Source organism: Centruroides vittatus, unplaced genomic scaffold, assembly GCF_030686945.1.
Source record: "Centruroides vittatus isolate TY-2023 unplaced genomic scaffold, ASM3068694v2 contig_990, whole genome shotgun sequence".
Lineage (NCBI taxonomy): Eukaryota > Metazoa > Arthropoda > Arachnida > Scorpiones > Buthidae > Centruroides > Centruroides vittatus.
The window spans coordinates 984,749-1,000,151 of NW_027122659.1; the positions used below are offsets into that span (position 1 = coordinate 984,749).

Genomic DNA, 15,403 nt, shown 5'->3' on the forward strand with positions numbered 1-15,403 from the left:
TATAATTTTAAATTATTTTTATGAATATTCACATAAACAGAGAAAATGTAATTTATTAAATTTTCACTGCAGTGGCTAAGAAGAATTTTGCTGCAATGTTCTTTGTCATCTTTTTCATTAATGATATATGACAGGTGGCACGTAAGGAGAAATCATTGGTATGTAACAAAGCATATGATTTCCATTGATCATCTGTCTTTTTCAATCAGCTATTTTACATTTATTGTAATTAAAGCATATTAGTTTATTTTCTTTAAATATCGTTATTTGAAGTATAAAACTTTGGCACACATAGACATCTTTAAAGCTAAGTATACTTGCTATATGGCACTTGGGCACAAAAAGGTTTGCCATTCCCATTATATGAGATCATACTGAAAATATCTTAAATTGTCATTTTGTCAATATAAGAAACTCAGTTCGTCAATATTCAGAGCAAAATGCAAAATAATGAGATTTTCTTCTTTCTGTAAATCTGCAAGAATTGATTGAAAGAAAATGGGATTATATTAACAAGTAAATTTGCTTTGGTGGCCGAGGTGTTGACTTATTGCAATGGGGACCCTGATATCAAATCCGGGCGGTTGGAAAACTCGAATTTTTCCGAACTGGTCTGCTGGCCATGGTTACGTCGAGCCCTATGTCACCTGGCCATACATGTGATGAATATGATTAAAATGGCCCTCTTAGTGCCCACGGCAGAAACAGTGAAAGCAAATTTGCTTGTTTTTTTAATCATATTCAAGTTTAAGAATCCTGGCAAAGATTTTTCATTTGTTCAAAAATCTTACTATGAAATTTTTATAAATTTCATAAATTTCAACTAGAATTTTGTTTTTAATCTAAAATGTAGCTGCTTAATTACTACTAAAGTAATTAAGCAGCTACATTTTAGTAATACAAATACAAAAATTTGATCATTTTATAGAAATGATGTCAAAGATAAATGTTTTTTGATGTATTGTAAAAGATAAAATTTCAAATACTTTTTTATTTGAAGTAAAGTTGATGTTATAATGTATATTTAGAGTAAAAAAACATACAATTTATTTTACAAATCTTGGCTAGGAGTTGCATGATATCTGAATGTGGTTCTGAAGTATTTACAGTGAGTATACACTGGCAACTTGAGTGTTTCAGACACTGTTAAATTTCTATGACCTATACTAACGTAGGATCATTCTTAATACCAATGCATATTACAATGGCCCAGCCAAGGTTGTGAAATGTATTAAATTGTGTTTGTTGCTATGTATTAACAAAGTTTAATAGAATTCTTAGTTTCCTTTTAGAGGAAAAACTCTCCATGGCATTTTTGGTAAATTTACAAACTAAATTACTTTTGCACTTTATGAGCGAACTGAAAACAGTTTTTAATTTCAATCTTTGCATAACTTCAGAGAAAATCAAGTCTATTAAAATTGCTGTTTTCAAGACATTTTGATTAAACCTATTTGGAATTGTTCTTTTTAGTTTTATATGACAAGCATTTAGTATTTCAAGAATCATCCAAATGGGAGAATATAAATGTGTCAATGTAACAGACATTAGGGTTACCTAGAAAATCCTATCTGTGCATGGTTGAGTATTATCTTGTTGGAAAATGGTTGCTTTGCAGCCCTGCCATGAAAGGAAATCCACAAGGGTTCAAGATTTCTGTGCTTTCAGCATTTCTCACACTTATTAGAAGTGACTAATTGTCATACAAGATGGTTCCCAGATCAGCATGCCAGCAGTAGAGGTGTGTTGCTTAATAGAAAAAGTAGGATTGAAGTGCTTCATTGGTGCTTGTTGGCCGTGCATGCAAATTTGTCTGTTAATCGTCCACCAATGATACAGGAAGACAGGCAGCTTCTGTAGCGAGGCTTCTGCCTCTCTCCGGATGGTGCACAAAGACACACTACTGCAGCTGTTTGTGCTTGCTCTCACGATCAGATGGTGTTGTCTGGAGCATCCCAAGCCAGCCCACCGTATATGTGCACCTTGATGTATCCATTGCCCCAACCTTCTTGCAGATGAGTCATAACAGATCCAAATGGACAAGTTATTTGTTAGAAACTAGGATACAAATGCTTAAAATTTCAATAAAGAATGTAGTTTCAATACTCATGTCTATTAATTTTAATAGTAAAAAGTAATAAGGAATGAACTTTAATGATTTCAAAATTAAATTTTAGTTTCAAAATAATTAAAATAAAATATTTACCCTTTTAGTGCCCAAAGGTTAGAAAGAAAAAAAGAATCTTGAAATAAATTTTTATATAAACAAATATTCAAAAATTTGATTTTAAAGAATTAAGATTGAAACTTTGACCAACATAAAATAATAATAAATAGATTTTTCATGCTAAATTTTGTGATAAAAAGTCTTTTAATTTTATTATTACATTTTAATTTATAAATTGGCATGATTGTGGCAATTTTAGAGTTAACCTGTAAATTTTTTTATTTATAAAACAAATTTTGCATTTAAAAATTATAAACAATCAGAAAAAACTTGAAATTCAACAAAACTTAGCACCACATTTAGACAGAAGAGAAAACAAACTGCTTAAGACCGAGAAAGTAAGAGAGAGATTTTATAGTTATATTTAGTTACTTGAATTATTTTTCATTTTATTTGTCATTTTGAGTTATGTTAAATCATGAATGCTATCTCAATACTTTCCACCTACAGCTTCATTTGCATTCCACTAATTAAATATTTTAATCATATATAAACACTATTTTCTATTTACATTTTTCAGTAAATAGATGTTAATACAGACACAAGTTAAGCTAAACATTATTCTTTGTAAGCAGGTGTAGTATGCAAGTCAACGAGGTTTAAAAGAACATCAAACAAGTTAGTCTTCACTTCGGCTGGTCAGTATGTAGCTGTTGAACGTAAGTCATCAGTGCTGATTAAGGGTTTTTTTTCTAGGATCTTTTCCCTAATCAGGTGGTTTGAGACTTTGGAATAATTGTAATTTTCACTAGTAATTAATTTTATTGTTGTAATTACTGTTAACTAGAAATGCCATTACTTGACTTATAGTCTAGTAATGGTAATTCTAGTTTAATAAATTTATTTTTTACAAACTATGGTACAAGGTTTGTTTAACATTTTGGAGTTTGCAAGATAACCAAAATTGAATTTTATTGGAAGATGTTTTGGCTTAGATTTAGACAGCATTAGCCTCCTATGGCAGAGATTTGTGTCCAAAAGTTGGTTAATATGGACTGAACTGTATGTCAAACATCATTTCCAACAAAGTCCAATTTATGTTTACCATAAGTAAACAAAAATGGGATTTTGCTGGAATAATGGAAAAATTAGATAAATAAGCAGTTTATTTATTTTTATTTAAAAATGCTTTGAGATTTTAAATATAGTTTTTAATAAAAACAGACTTTTAAATACAGGGAATTATTATTATAAACTTCCCTTCAAATTCTGTTATAAAATATTTAATGTTATTTGATCTTACTTTATTCTGTTGAAAACTATCAAGTATCTGTTCATTTTCACAGAAAAATAATACCTTTTCTATTTTCATATTAACTAAACACCAAAAATATATTTAAAATAAAATTAATAATAACCTAACACAACTTAGTTTTTAACTTTACATTATTTTATGTAATTATGAACTATTATACAAGTTCATAATTCATAATATGGACTATAAAAAGTTTTTAATTACAACAGAGAGAGAGAATTTATTTTGGTACACTTCTGTGAATATGGGAAAATAGATTACTACAAAATTTGCTTTAATCAAGAAGGAAAAGTATCATACGTGTTAATGTTTAAAATTTAATTTCAAATTAAAGCAAACAAAAACCTATAATTATAACAAATGAAAAAATAATAAGTTTATTTGTAAAACTTTCTCGCTAACATTTCGTACAATTTACCATAAGTTAAAAACTGTTACACGATAAATACGTCGCGCACTCACCACGATAATTTACGAAGTAAACGCTATACAAAATATCATTATTTACGATAGAATAATCTCGTCGTCGCCGTGATAGAAAGGTTCCGCACGATCCTTCCAGTTCTGTTTTGGAAAATTCCGTAAAACGCGGAGATCGAACACATGAATGGACATATTGTTAAATATGTCCTGAAACCTGAAAGTATTGGGCACATTGTATTCGGTAACCGCAGACTTCACCCGGCACAGGTAAGAAAACTTATTCAACGTCTTTTCGGGCAACGAAAACACGAAATTGTTAAAACTATTCCCTATCAGGATGACGTCGTTCAACCCGTCGGGACTCCAGTTGGCCCACAGAATACTGTTATACAGAGGTCTCCCACAGTGCGGCATAAAGAACAGGGTTCTCCCGTCGATCTTACGTTTTCCCTCTTCGTTCTTCCGTATCGCCCTACAGTCGAAACGCGTCAAAATTTTCCAGTCCAATTTGCTAAAGATAGGATCGTACAGAAGGGGATTCGAAGACCCGGTAAATTCTTTCATCAGCAACAGCAGTGCCAACTGGTACCGGGCGGCTGAGGAAGTCGAAACGCTCCCCAGACCGTAACACACGATGTTCTGCACGTTCCTCTTGCCGTCTTCGGATTTACCGGAATTGGTGACGACGCATTTCTTGAATATTTCGTAGAAACCGAGATAAAAGTCACTCGAACGTATTTCGGCCTTACACTCTTCCACCTTTTTAAGAACCGTTTCAAAATCTGTTTCTACTTCTATTGGATCAAAACGAATGGTCTCATACCCAACTGAATTATTTATCTTTTGGGGTTTAGATCTTTTCCTTCTTCTGTTTGATTTGTAGTCTACCTTAATGAATCCATCACTTTCCATATCTGTTCGAGTCCAGTCAATTTTCTGAAGCAAACTGAAAAGAATAATTTACTGATTTTTTTCCTTTTTTTTATAACTTTGTAGACTGTAATTATGTAAATATAAAATAAATTTAAAATACTCCGAAATATATTTTAATTCGTTATAAAACAATATTCGATAAAATACCATTAAAATAATTTTTCATCAAACTCGAAACAGAATATTAACTTACTTTAAAAAAAACATCAAAGTTAAGTCATTCCATTACAAATTCGTCTGGCTTGTTTCGTTCATTGCGCCCCTAATGAATAAAAAAAATTAGCTTAATTTAATTATTAATTTTAAAATATTTTATTTCTATTTAATAATTGTGTATTGGGTAATAATAATATTTTAAAAATTCGAGAGAAATTTAAATTATTAGAATATAATATAGATTTTAAAAAGGAAACCTGTATTTATTTTTTGTCTATAATTCGAATCTGACCGCGCCCGTAAATCGATTTGTAAATTCGTATATAAATAAATAAAATTTGAGAATTTAGTGAACAATTCAAACATTATAGTATTTTTTCCAAAACGCTCCAGCGGTGAATTTAACAAATAAACTTAACAACACATTTTTTGAGGGCCCGGGTTTCAAGTTCTATCCGGGACCCAAAATGTTAATTCGTCACTCCAAGGCCGGGTTTGGAAATTGTAACCGGTGTTACCAGTAACTTCCGGTAGTTACCGGTAACAATTTTCAAACGCGCTCCAAGCTTATCATGGGATGGCCGAGGCGGTTAGACGTTATTCTATCGCTTTGGGGACGGGATCGAATCCGGACGGGTCGAAAAACCCTAGGAATTTTTCGGAGTAATCTGTTCCGGATATGTCGGATCCAAACCTTTGACCCACCCCGACTCTCCGTTGTGGGTCAGACCGAATTAATGAAGAATCTGAAAAAAAAGGTTCTCTTAGTGCCTTTGAGGTGGAAAGAGTAAAAATTAACCTATCACGAGCTTTTTAGTGCTCAAACAAGCGTCATGCGAGCGGCAGATCGCGTCGGAGAGCACTTTTCTAAGGAAGATTTATAATGGTGTTTGTCTAATCTCGCGGTACGTCACCGCGGCGATAAGACGCTATGATATACAGTGCTGGATTTTTCTTTGAAGGGTTTCCCAAACAATTTAAATTTTTCGGAGTCCCTTGCAACTAAAACGAAGGAAGTCAAAAGAAAGGCAGAAACTGAAAGAATTAAACTACGAAACTACGAGCACTAAGTTTTCGTTGGCAAATATGGTTTGTCGGACCATTCCCAATACAATCATCGCGCAAGTGTTAATAAAAGGTATTAATTACTCAAATACTTTTAATTTTTAAGTTGGCCTTCCTTCGGGCTCTTCTAGATTTGCTAATGGTAAAAACCAAGACGTAAGTAATATTATTTGATAATGAAGTTTAACGTTTCCGAGCGTCCTAGTTGCATAGAACTCTTAAGACACGAAGTGGACAGAATCGAATGCCATTTACAACTCTCTAGTAATCTTACTTCGGATCTTAATGTAACAGTCCCGAAGCAGCTCTCAAGACAACTGGACTGTATTTATTAAAATTAAATTTGATTTTATTTTATAGGGCGATAATTCTCAATACGTTTTGCCAAATTAAAATATTAAACATGTGATCTGCTATTTCGACAAATTCAGCATCCGTAAATTTATAAATCTCAAATTGTTGGATACATTATTATAATTTAGGATGACGCGACCAAGCGTTTTCGGTAATTAACTTAAATTTTATTCGTGTCTTCGTAACTTTGTTAGAATTTCTTCTATTTATTAAAACGTTTTTAAAAAATAGCAAATTTTTACAATGAAAAACAAGCTTTTTACAATAACTCTTCAATCATTTTACTAGTACAGTAAAACCCGTTTAAAACGGAAACCCACCAAACTAGAAAAAATATTCGTTAACGTGCGGGTGCGGTTTACACAGGTTTTAGTGGAGCATTTTGTTATTATGGTTTTAAATCTCGTGTACACAATTATACGCGGCTGTGGACTGCATGCAAAACGCTTCGACTCCTATTGCCGTGTCAATTTAGGATATAATTTTTCAAGGGCGTCGCCAGGGGGAGGGGCAGTTGCCCTCCCCTAGAAATTCGAAAAAGTTATTTAAATGCTAAGTTTTAATTAAAATAATCTTCTTAGGCTTCTTGTAAGTTAAAGAAAATGTTTTGAGATATTTCTTTTCCGGTACATAGTAAATGATTAAAACTTTATGAATCGTTTCTATTTTACCTACATACAATCCATATCCTCTATCAATTTACATCATCTTGCCCCCCTTACCCATTGGCTGGAGTCGTCCTTGTAATTTTAATATCGAACGCACGCGACTCGACGCCTATTTAGAATAATAATCATCTTGTTAACCGAGTAAGTCCGTTTTTACCGACTCCGGTAACTCAAGAATTACCTTCTATTCCAACTTGGCGGTCCTGCCCTACTATTTTAATGGTTTTAAACCGGAGTGATGCAAGATTTCTATTGTAAATTTGTTTTACCGATTTATAATGGAAAAAAAAAAATGACGACCATTTGGTATTTCGACGAGTTTTGAAGCTACGGATTGAAATTTTCGTTTTTAGGTAGATAAATTCCACACGATTCCGAATACCGAAAGTTGTATAGCGCATAAACAATAAAAAAAAAATTGGTTCTAAAATAACTTCTAAGAGAACAAATTAAAAGTTTTTCTTATAGAAGTTTTATAAAAACGTTCCTCGGTATATGGATATTTTGAGACGACCGTTATCACAATAAAATTCTGCCATAAAAAAAACCAAATTAAGCTTTAGTGTGAACGTATTGGTTCTATTATCTTAAAAATGAATTATATAAGAAGTTAGTCAATCAATCTACAAGGCTGTACAAAAGATTTTATTTGCTATGGTTCGTTTCGGATCCCAGTTTCGATAAACTTGACAGGAATTACATTACTATCGACCGGCGCGTTTCCAACGCGCCCGCCTCCAGCTATCTACAATTTGACACTCATTTTGTTATTGACAAAATTTATAATAAGTAATTCCCAAAAAAATAATAAATTTACCTTCACCTCGATATTAACAAAACACAAATTTTGTCCAGATAGGCACTGTTCCGATAAGTGTATCTAATTCGTGGCAAGATGATCTCGTGGCCATATCCACATTTGATTTTACACAAAATGGACACTGTACAAGGAATGAAATTCATTCTTATTGGCAGCTATTTTGTTTTTCGTTCGAAATAAATATTACAGAGAAACGGTTTCGTCGAAAACCGAATTCCCAATCAAGGATTTTTAAAAAAAAGCAACAAATATACAAAATATTTCGGAGGAGCTGCGACCGTTACGAACGACAAAATGAGCTGCCATTTAAATTACTTTGTTCAATTCATTCGACAAAAAGAAATTAAATTGGAGAAGTTTTAATTGAAAATTTTACATGAAATATTAAACCAAACTTGAGCGTTATGGTAAAAATGGATTTTCTTAATTATTAAAACAATTTTAAAATATTTAATAAGGATTACTTTCAATATCCGAATAATTTTATCTGGATTTAATTTCAATTCTTATATAAAAAAGATTAAATTTACAGAACAAATCAATGGGTTATATCAATACAGTGCTTACAAATAATTATAATTTGAATGACTTAAATATATAAATATAGTTATAATATCAAATTATGGAAATTCTTCAATTTGTTATTTTATCTTTTCTGTCGGACAATAATATTGGAATTAATAGTTCGACTACTATATCTTAAACACGATTTATAAAAAAAAAACAAGGAAGCGGCAAGTTTCCCAATTACATAATAAAAACACAAACTTCGGTTGGATTACTTGAAACGTATTCATAGAATAATTTCAAATTTGTGACCTTGAAATCTAAAGTTTCATAAAATTTTGCCCAAAAACTGGTAAACACGAAGAAGTATTTCGGACTAAAATTATAGTCGGAAATAAGCTGTTGTTAATGATTTACACTGTCCCCTGTACAATGAAATATATTTTCGTCAGAATTTCTGTAATTTCACATAGAAAAAGCAGGAAATTAAGATCTTCCTTTTTGTTTTACTTGAATCCTGCTCATACATGCCATACACTGTACATAGGCTGATAAATCATTTTAAATCAACCATATTTAAGATATTGGAAGATTATATTACATTCCTAGACTCCCCGGACTGCTAAATACTGATTGTGTTTGAGACATCATTCCGGTTGGCGACATCACTCCGCTCACCGAAGCCGAAGCCACTGTTGCATTTCCCACCGCACCTGTCAAAAAAAACAAAATTTAGGTCACACACTCACACGTGTATATACACATCACCGATATTAAATTTTTCAAAGTAATGTATTAATTTTAAACATACCTCCTCTAATTTGAGACTGTCCTAGAGTCATCTGTTGCATGCTCATAGCTACATTATTCACTGTAAAAAATATAAAATATTAATAGTTGTGGTGAAATTTTCCGACAGTAAAAGAATTAAAAATACTCTTCGATAGAGCAATAGAAATAGAGAAACTGACTTAAAATATAGCCACTTGATATTCTAATATACTTACCTGCAGCTAATTGATTCATACTTGGAGCTATTGGTTTTTCATACCTACTGGCTAAACTGAGATTGTCAACATTAATATTTACTTTTCCAGCATCACTCCAAGTATTGGCTTTCTAATTTAATAAATTAAAAAAAAAGTAAATAAAACAATTTTTTAACTTTAAGAATTGTTTAAACTTACCAATGAATTATTCATGATGGACTGATGACCAGAAATTGGTGGCTATAAATAAAATAAAATTGTATATAACAAAGAATATTTTACAAAATATTCCTATTTAATAAAATAAGAAATTTTTCTTTTCTTATTAAAATACTTAAATTCTTATTACAACTAACTACTACTGTTAAGAAATTCAGCATATAAGAAAACTCAGTACACGTTTTTTAGTAAATATATATGTATATGTATATAAATTACTAAAAGTATGGCAATTTTTTAATGAAAAACTTTAAAAAATATTTAGTGTAATACTTCCATTTGAATAATAAATATATTTAAAATAATAATTAATGAACTAGAAAAATTATTATTTAATTTATATTTTAAAGAACAAACTGAAGTCTTAAATGAGCAGTTGATTTTGAAAGTGGGGCAAGGTCCATTTTGTGAAAAAAATAGTTAAAGCTAATTCTTATTACAAATTAACATAAAATTTATGTTTTTAATCAGTTCACAATAAATATATTTTAATATCAGAATAAACTTGTTACTAGTAGTTTATATCGTCAACGATATTTACAGAGTTGATTTTAAAAGTGAGGCAAGTCCACACTAAAGAAAAATATGAAGATATGATGGATTTATTACCCTATGTATGATACCACCCATGTATCATGAATACTTTAAAAATCTGCACCATCTAAACTAAGAAATATAATTATATGCATGCAACTTATTACTAAATATTTTTTATTATTTTATCCACTTTTTCCTATAAAATTAAATTTAATTTTTTGTTTCACTGCAGCTTTTTGAAAAAAGTAATAATGTTGAAATAAAATAAGTAATTACTGTATTTTACGGACTATAAGATGCTATGGACTATAAGACGCACCTGAATTTTGGAGGCAATTTTTCGAAGAAAAAAGTGCGTCTTATAGTCCGTAAAATACAGTAACTAAAATATTCAAGTTTTTGTTACTATAACTATATTGCATTCAAAGAAGAGCAATGTTTTCAACAAATCATGCTTTTGAAAGTGAGGCAAGTCCATTGCACATACCAAAACCATGACTTTTTTCACCTAACATGGATAACCATTATTTATTGCATATTAAATTTACATGAAATAAAACTAAAAAAATATTAAAAAATTATTACTGCTTATGAATATTTTTAAACTCATTCAAATGCAAACCATTAAATATCCAGCAATAACATAAAATGGACTTGTCCCACTTTCAAAATCAATGGCTCAAATAATGTTAAAATTGTTCAGAACAAATCATAAAGAAGAAAAATTTTCTAAAAATAGAATTTAAAACAATTTTTGTTTGGAAATTCAGAAGCTTGATTAAAAACTCATTTCAGAATAAGTAAAATTTTGTTTCAAGCATATTATAAAATCACACACTTATTTTTATTAAATTAAGTACATATTTGTTTAGAATTGTACTGTCTTTCTAGTGTCTATTCACAAAATTAACTAAATCTACTTGTGTAAGTACATATAAATATATTTGGTTCTGAAATTTTTTAATCAGTTATTTCACTGTTTACACAAGGTAAACATTTATATTTGAATATTTTTATTTGTGAGCATAGAGGAAAAAACAAGTTTTGAAAGAATCAGACATTTTTTTAAAAACCTTACAATTCAGGAGACAATATACAATTAAACATAGATAATTTCTTTCCTTCTTATAAAAAAATATTTTATAAAAAGGTGTGAGAATATTTGACCCTGAGCTAGGAACCATCAGCAGCTACTGAAAATCAATTATAGTTCTTTGAAAAATAAATTAAAAAATGACAATAATTTCACTATTCATTAAAGTATCATGAAAAGTATTAATACATATTATAAAACACTATGTTTAACAGGAAGCCAGATAATAAAAAGCACTGTTTCCAAATATAGTGTTTATAAAGAAAATCAATGGGAATACAAACTAAGCAAGAATAAAAATTATAGATTACTTGAGGATGGTTTATAGATAGTTTTTTTATTTGACAGAAATTTAGCAAATAAAAACCAAAAAGTATTCAGTTAGTTTTCAGGATGGTTAAAATCTGATAAAATTATAATAATCATTATTTGTTATGAATGTAACAATATGTTTAAATATCTAATAGAAGAAATGAATAATAACCTGCATCATAGAGTGATTGCCCATCATCATTATATTTCCCATTTGCGGCTGAATAAGTGACATCATTGGAGATTGCATACTCATAATGTTTTGGTGCATGACCATAGGCATTGTGGGTACACCACCAGGAGATGGAATCATACTTGGATGTGAAATTAACGATTGAGGCTGTAATGGATTGTTTACTGCTACTTGTTGCATTTGAAGAGGTGGAATGTTGGATGTCTTAAAAGAATCTATAAGATCCATGCTTGGTGGATTTGATGTTGTAGTGGATGAAGTTAATGAAAAAGCAGAGAAATCAGCAAATTCTTCCATTTTTCTATAATCATAAGTAAACAAATGTATACAAACACACATCTTAAAATTATCATTTTTATGTATTTCAATTAAAATTTTAGAAAATTAATACACATGACATATAAAAAATAATAGATAATTGCAGTCCACTTACTGTGATGGCGGTGGAGATGATACGGCAGATTGAAAGTTTGTGAAGTCTGCAAAATCACCATTCGCCGTTGCTATGAAGATAATTAAATTTTGAAATTTCACTTAAAAAACTTCATGATGTACAGTAAAAAAGTAGTTTTGAAAAAAATAAAAATTTGAAAGAAATTTGATTTATTATAATAATTAAGATGATAGAAAAAAATGTATGGTAAATTCTTGTGATAAAATTTTAAAAGATTTAAAAATCAGCTAAATATTTTTCCTTATCAGTTCAACAAAAATAATATATGATAAAATAATATTGTTATAGCATGAGAATAACAGCCAGCTAATATTAAAGACCAATCACCTAAAAATTTTTTTTTCTGGGGAAAACACCCTTATCAATTGCAATATTGTTGAAATTTGAAATTTTTGCAAATACAACTACAACCGAACAGGAGTTTTATCAAAATGCATTTATAATAATAAAATTAGTTTAAAGAATCACTAAACTGTTTGAAATTGAGAGAGAGAGATATTACATAGGCTGACCACCATTAATCTGGCATCATTGTGATCTTGCAAAATTACTAATCTGATATAGATCCAAGAGTGGATAGGTTTTTTTAAACTCTTTCCACTCTTTAAACTTTGTCACTAAGGCCTTTTTTAAGCACCGCTTGGCTGACCCATTGTGGGTCAGCCAAGCGGTGAAAGAAAAGGCCTTGACACATTCAAACAGTCCACTCAAAAAATCGTGGAATCTTCACCTGTTCAGATTTGATCCTGGGTCTCCCGGAGCAGCAGGCTACTGTCTTACCATGGTCAGCTGAGCAGTATACATTAAAATACACTTAGCTGTGGTTGCTAAAAGTTCAAAATCAGAAATATGGACATTGCGAGGTAGCATCGTGGTAAAATTTCTATAAATAAAACTCACAAACCTTATTGTGCTTTGCACTTAGTTGTGAAAACTGTTACATCACTAATGTTTTAGATCCACAACAGTTTTCACAACTAAGTGCAAAGCACAATAAGGTTCTTGAGTTTTATTTACAGTAATTAATACTTTGTTGTTTAGTGGTAAAATTTGATGAATGCCCAGCATTAAGTAAGCAGTAACTACTCCAGAAAATAAGCAGATAATTCTAATTAAAGTAATCTTATTGAATTATCAATTATTGAATGATTTTTATTATTTGTTGAATTAGACATAATTGTTTGACTTTTTACTGATTTACATCAATAATTTTGATGCCATCGCACCCACTACATAAGGCCAACAGAATAAGATGAAAGTGCCACAGATTAAAGGTGTACACATGTGATGACAGCTGTATATGCATGTATGACACCGACAGACATCTATTGTCTACAATTCTTATTTGATGGTTTTTTAATAAAAACTGGAATGTTTTTTGGGGAAAATGAACAAATCAGTGCACTCTGGCAAAATTTTCTAATTGGGACAATATTCCCAATTGGACAAATCCCAAAAAATTAGGATATATGGTAACCCTACACTTAACCCAACAGTTGACCACATCATCCTACCTTTAAAATAAACTATAAAATCAGTACAAATTAGTTAATAAAGAAATAAAAACTTTTACTTTTTAATTAATAAATTAATATTTGTTTATTAACTATTGTACACTGTCACTATCACACAAAAAACATAATTATAGTACATCTGACAACATTTAGTGCCACCAGCAGTTTGGTGTGGCAATCAAGAAAACTTGAAATTACACTAGCCAAAATTAGTGATGGTACATCCACACACACAGTCAAAAGTACTGAAGATATGCAAGGGATATTCAGAAAATAAAGAATGTCTAAGCAAAGCACATTGTGCAGGTTGCTGCTGTTGATTTTTCTCTGGTCAAATTTTTCTCTGATGTGTTAACTTAGCACACAGAGTTTCAATAACAGCAGGCTTATTGTTATTGTTTTGTCATGGGTTAAAATGTGTACAAAAATCAAAAATTCACCAAATGCAAAGTGTGCAGTGTTATTCATTTTCAAAATGTGAAGAAAGTTCATCCTACAGAAATTCATAAGCAAATCATGGAAGCGTATGGTGATCAACATTATGAACGAAACAAGTGAGAAAATGGCATTTAATGTTTAATCAAGGAAGAACACAGGCGACTGCACTCTGCTGCAACCACTCACCATACAGTCCCAACCTGGCTCCAGTGACTCACTTCTTTCCCAAACTGAGTCTTTGGGTGTAAACGTCTTGGAACGTAAGATAGTGAATGATGCTGTCACTAACTACTGAAAGAACTACAGTGGAAGTCTATAGCAAAAGAATAAAAAACTTAGTGTCATTCTGTGTTGAAAATAACTGATTTTGTACTAATTACTTAATAAAACTTTTTTGAAAAAAGTCATTATCATTACTGTTTTTTCCTTTTTTTTACAGCCAAACATTCTTTATTTTCTGGATGCTCCTCGTATGTTAACCACTCAGCAGTGAGGGACGTATATATACGTCGAGGGCGATCGTGTGGCAGTGGTGAGGGACGTATATATACGTTAAATTCTTTTGGGGGTATCACCAGAATCTAGCCAAAAACTACCGCAAAAAAAAATTCACATAAAAAATGAATTATGTAACAATAAAAAAAGACTTTTCTTTACTAGACGTAACTGTTTACAAATACTTTTTCTAAAACGGAAATGAGAAAAATTGCGTGAAAAAATACTTTAAAAATTTTTCGGGTATATTCTCCACTACTAAGGGATAGAACCATACCTGACTCTCCCACTGCTGAAAGGTTAATGTAGTTGCATAAGAAGTCATGAACCTTTTTGGGGACTGACCTTGAAAATCACTTTCAATGTCACTTAAAAGAAAACAACTTTTACCACACACAAATTTAGAGTTCATTTTTTGAAAGGACTAATACAGTAGAGAATTGATTATACGAAACAATTTGGGACTGGGGTTGTTCAGATAATTGATCATTTATGAAAAATATATTAAACACAAAACTGTACTGTATATAATTTGTATCACATGTCTTACAAATACATACTTTACATAAAGTAGTACATTAAAGTAGGCCTACAGTTTGGGTTGGCAGGAAGGGGGGAGTGTGATGCAACGCCACAGCACTAGCAAAAATTTGAATTTGCTGACTAGAATGCTTTCGGTTAACCGATGTTTTGGTTGATCGGTATTTGGATAATTGATGTTCTACTGTACCTTGAACATCTGTTTACAGAA

The 15,403-nt window shown here is 30.8% G+C and overlaps 2 protein-coding genes across 3 annotated transcripts in view; both read right to left on the reverse strand.

Moving 5' to 3' along the window:
• Nucleotides 1-3,833: 3,833 nt before the first annotated feature.
• On the reverse strand, nucleotides 3,834-5,063 carry LOC136986096 (SRR1-like protein). The gene is made up of 2 exons (XM_067283561.1): nucleotides 5,032-5,063; nucleotides 3,834-4,851 (listed from the first exon to the last, which is right to left on the reverse strand). The coding sequence occupies exons 1-2, from the start codon at nucleotides 5,043-5,045 to the stop codon at nucleotides 3,987-3,989; spliced, it is 879 nt and encodes a 292-aa protein (XP_067139662.1). The 5' UTR covers nucleotides 5,046-5,063; the 3' UTR covers nucleotides 3,834-3,986.
• A 2,642-nt stretch (nucleotides 5,064-7,705) lies between these two features.
• Nucleotides 7,706-15,403, reverse strand: part of lqfR (clathrin interactor lqfR) — a 61,856-nt gene continuing 54,158 nt past the window's right edge. For both annotated transcript variants that reach the window (XM_067283551.1, XM_067283550.1), the window contains 6 exons: nucleotides 12,185-12,254; nucleotides 11,731-12,052; nucleotides 9,596-9,637; nucleotides 9,416-9,527; nucleotides 9,220-9,279; nucleotides 7,706-9,121 (listed from right to left, as the gene is read on the reverse strand). In XM_067283551.1, the coding sequence (XP_067139652.1) occupies nucleotides 9,006-9,121; nucleotides 9,220-9,279; nucleotides 9,416-9,527; nucleotides 9,596-9,637; nucleotides 11,731-12,052; nucleotides 12,185-12,254 (722 nt within the window). In that variant the 3' untranslated portion in view covers nucleotides 7,706-9,005. The remainder of the gene's footprint in view (nucleotides 9,122-9,219; nucleotides 9,280-9,415; nucleotides 9,528-9,595; nucleotides 9,638-11,730; nucleotides 12,053-12,184; nucleotides 12,255-15,403) is intronic.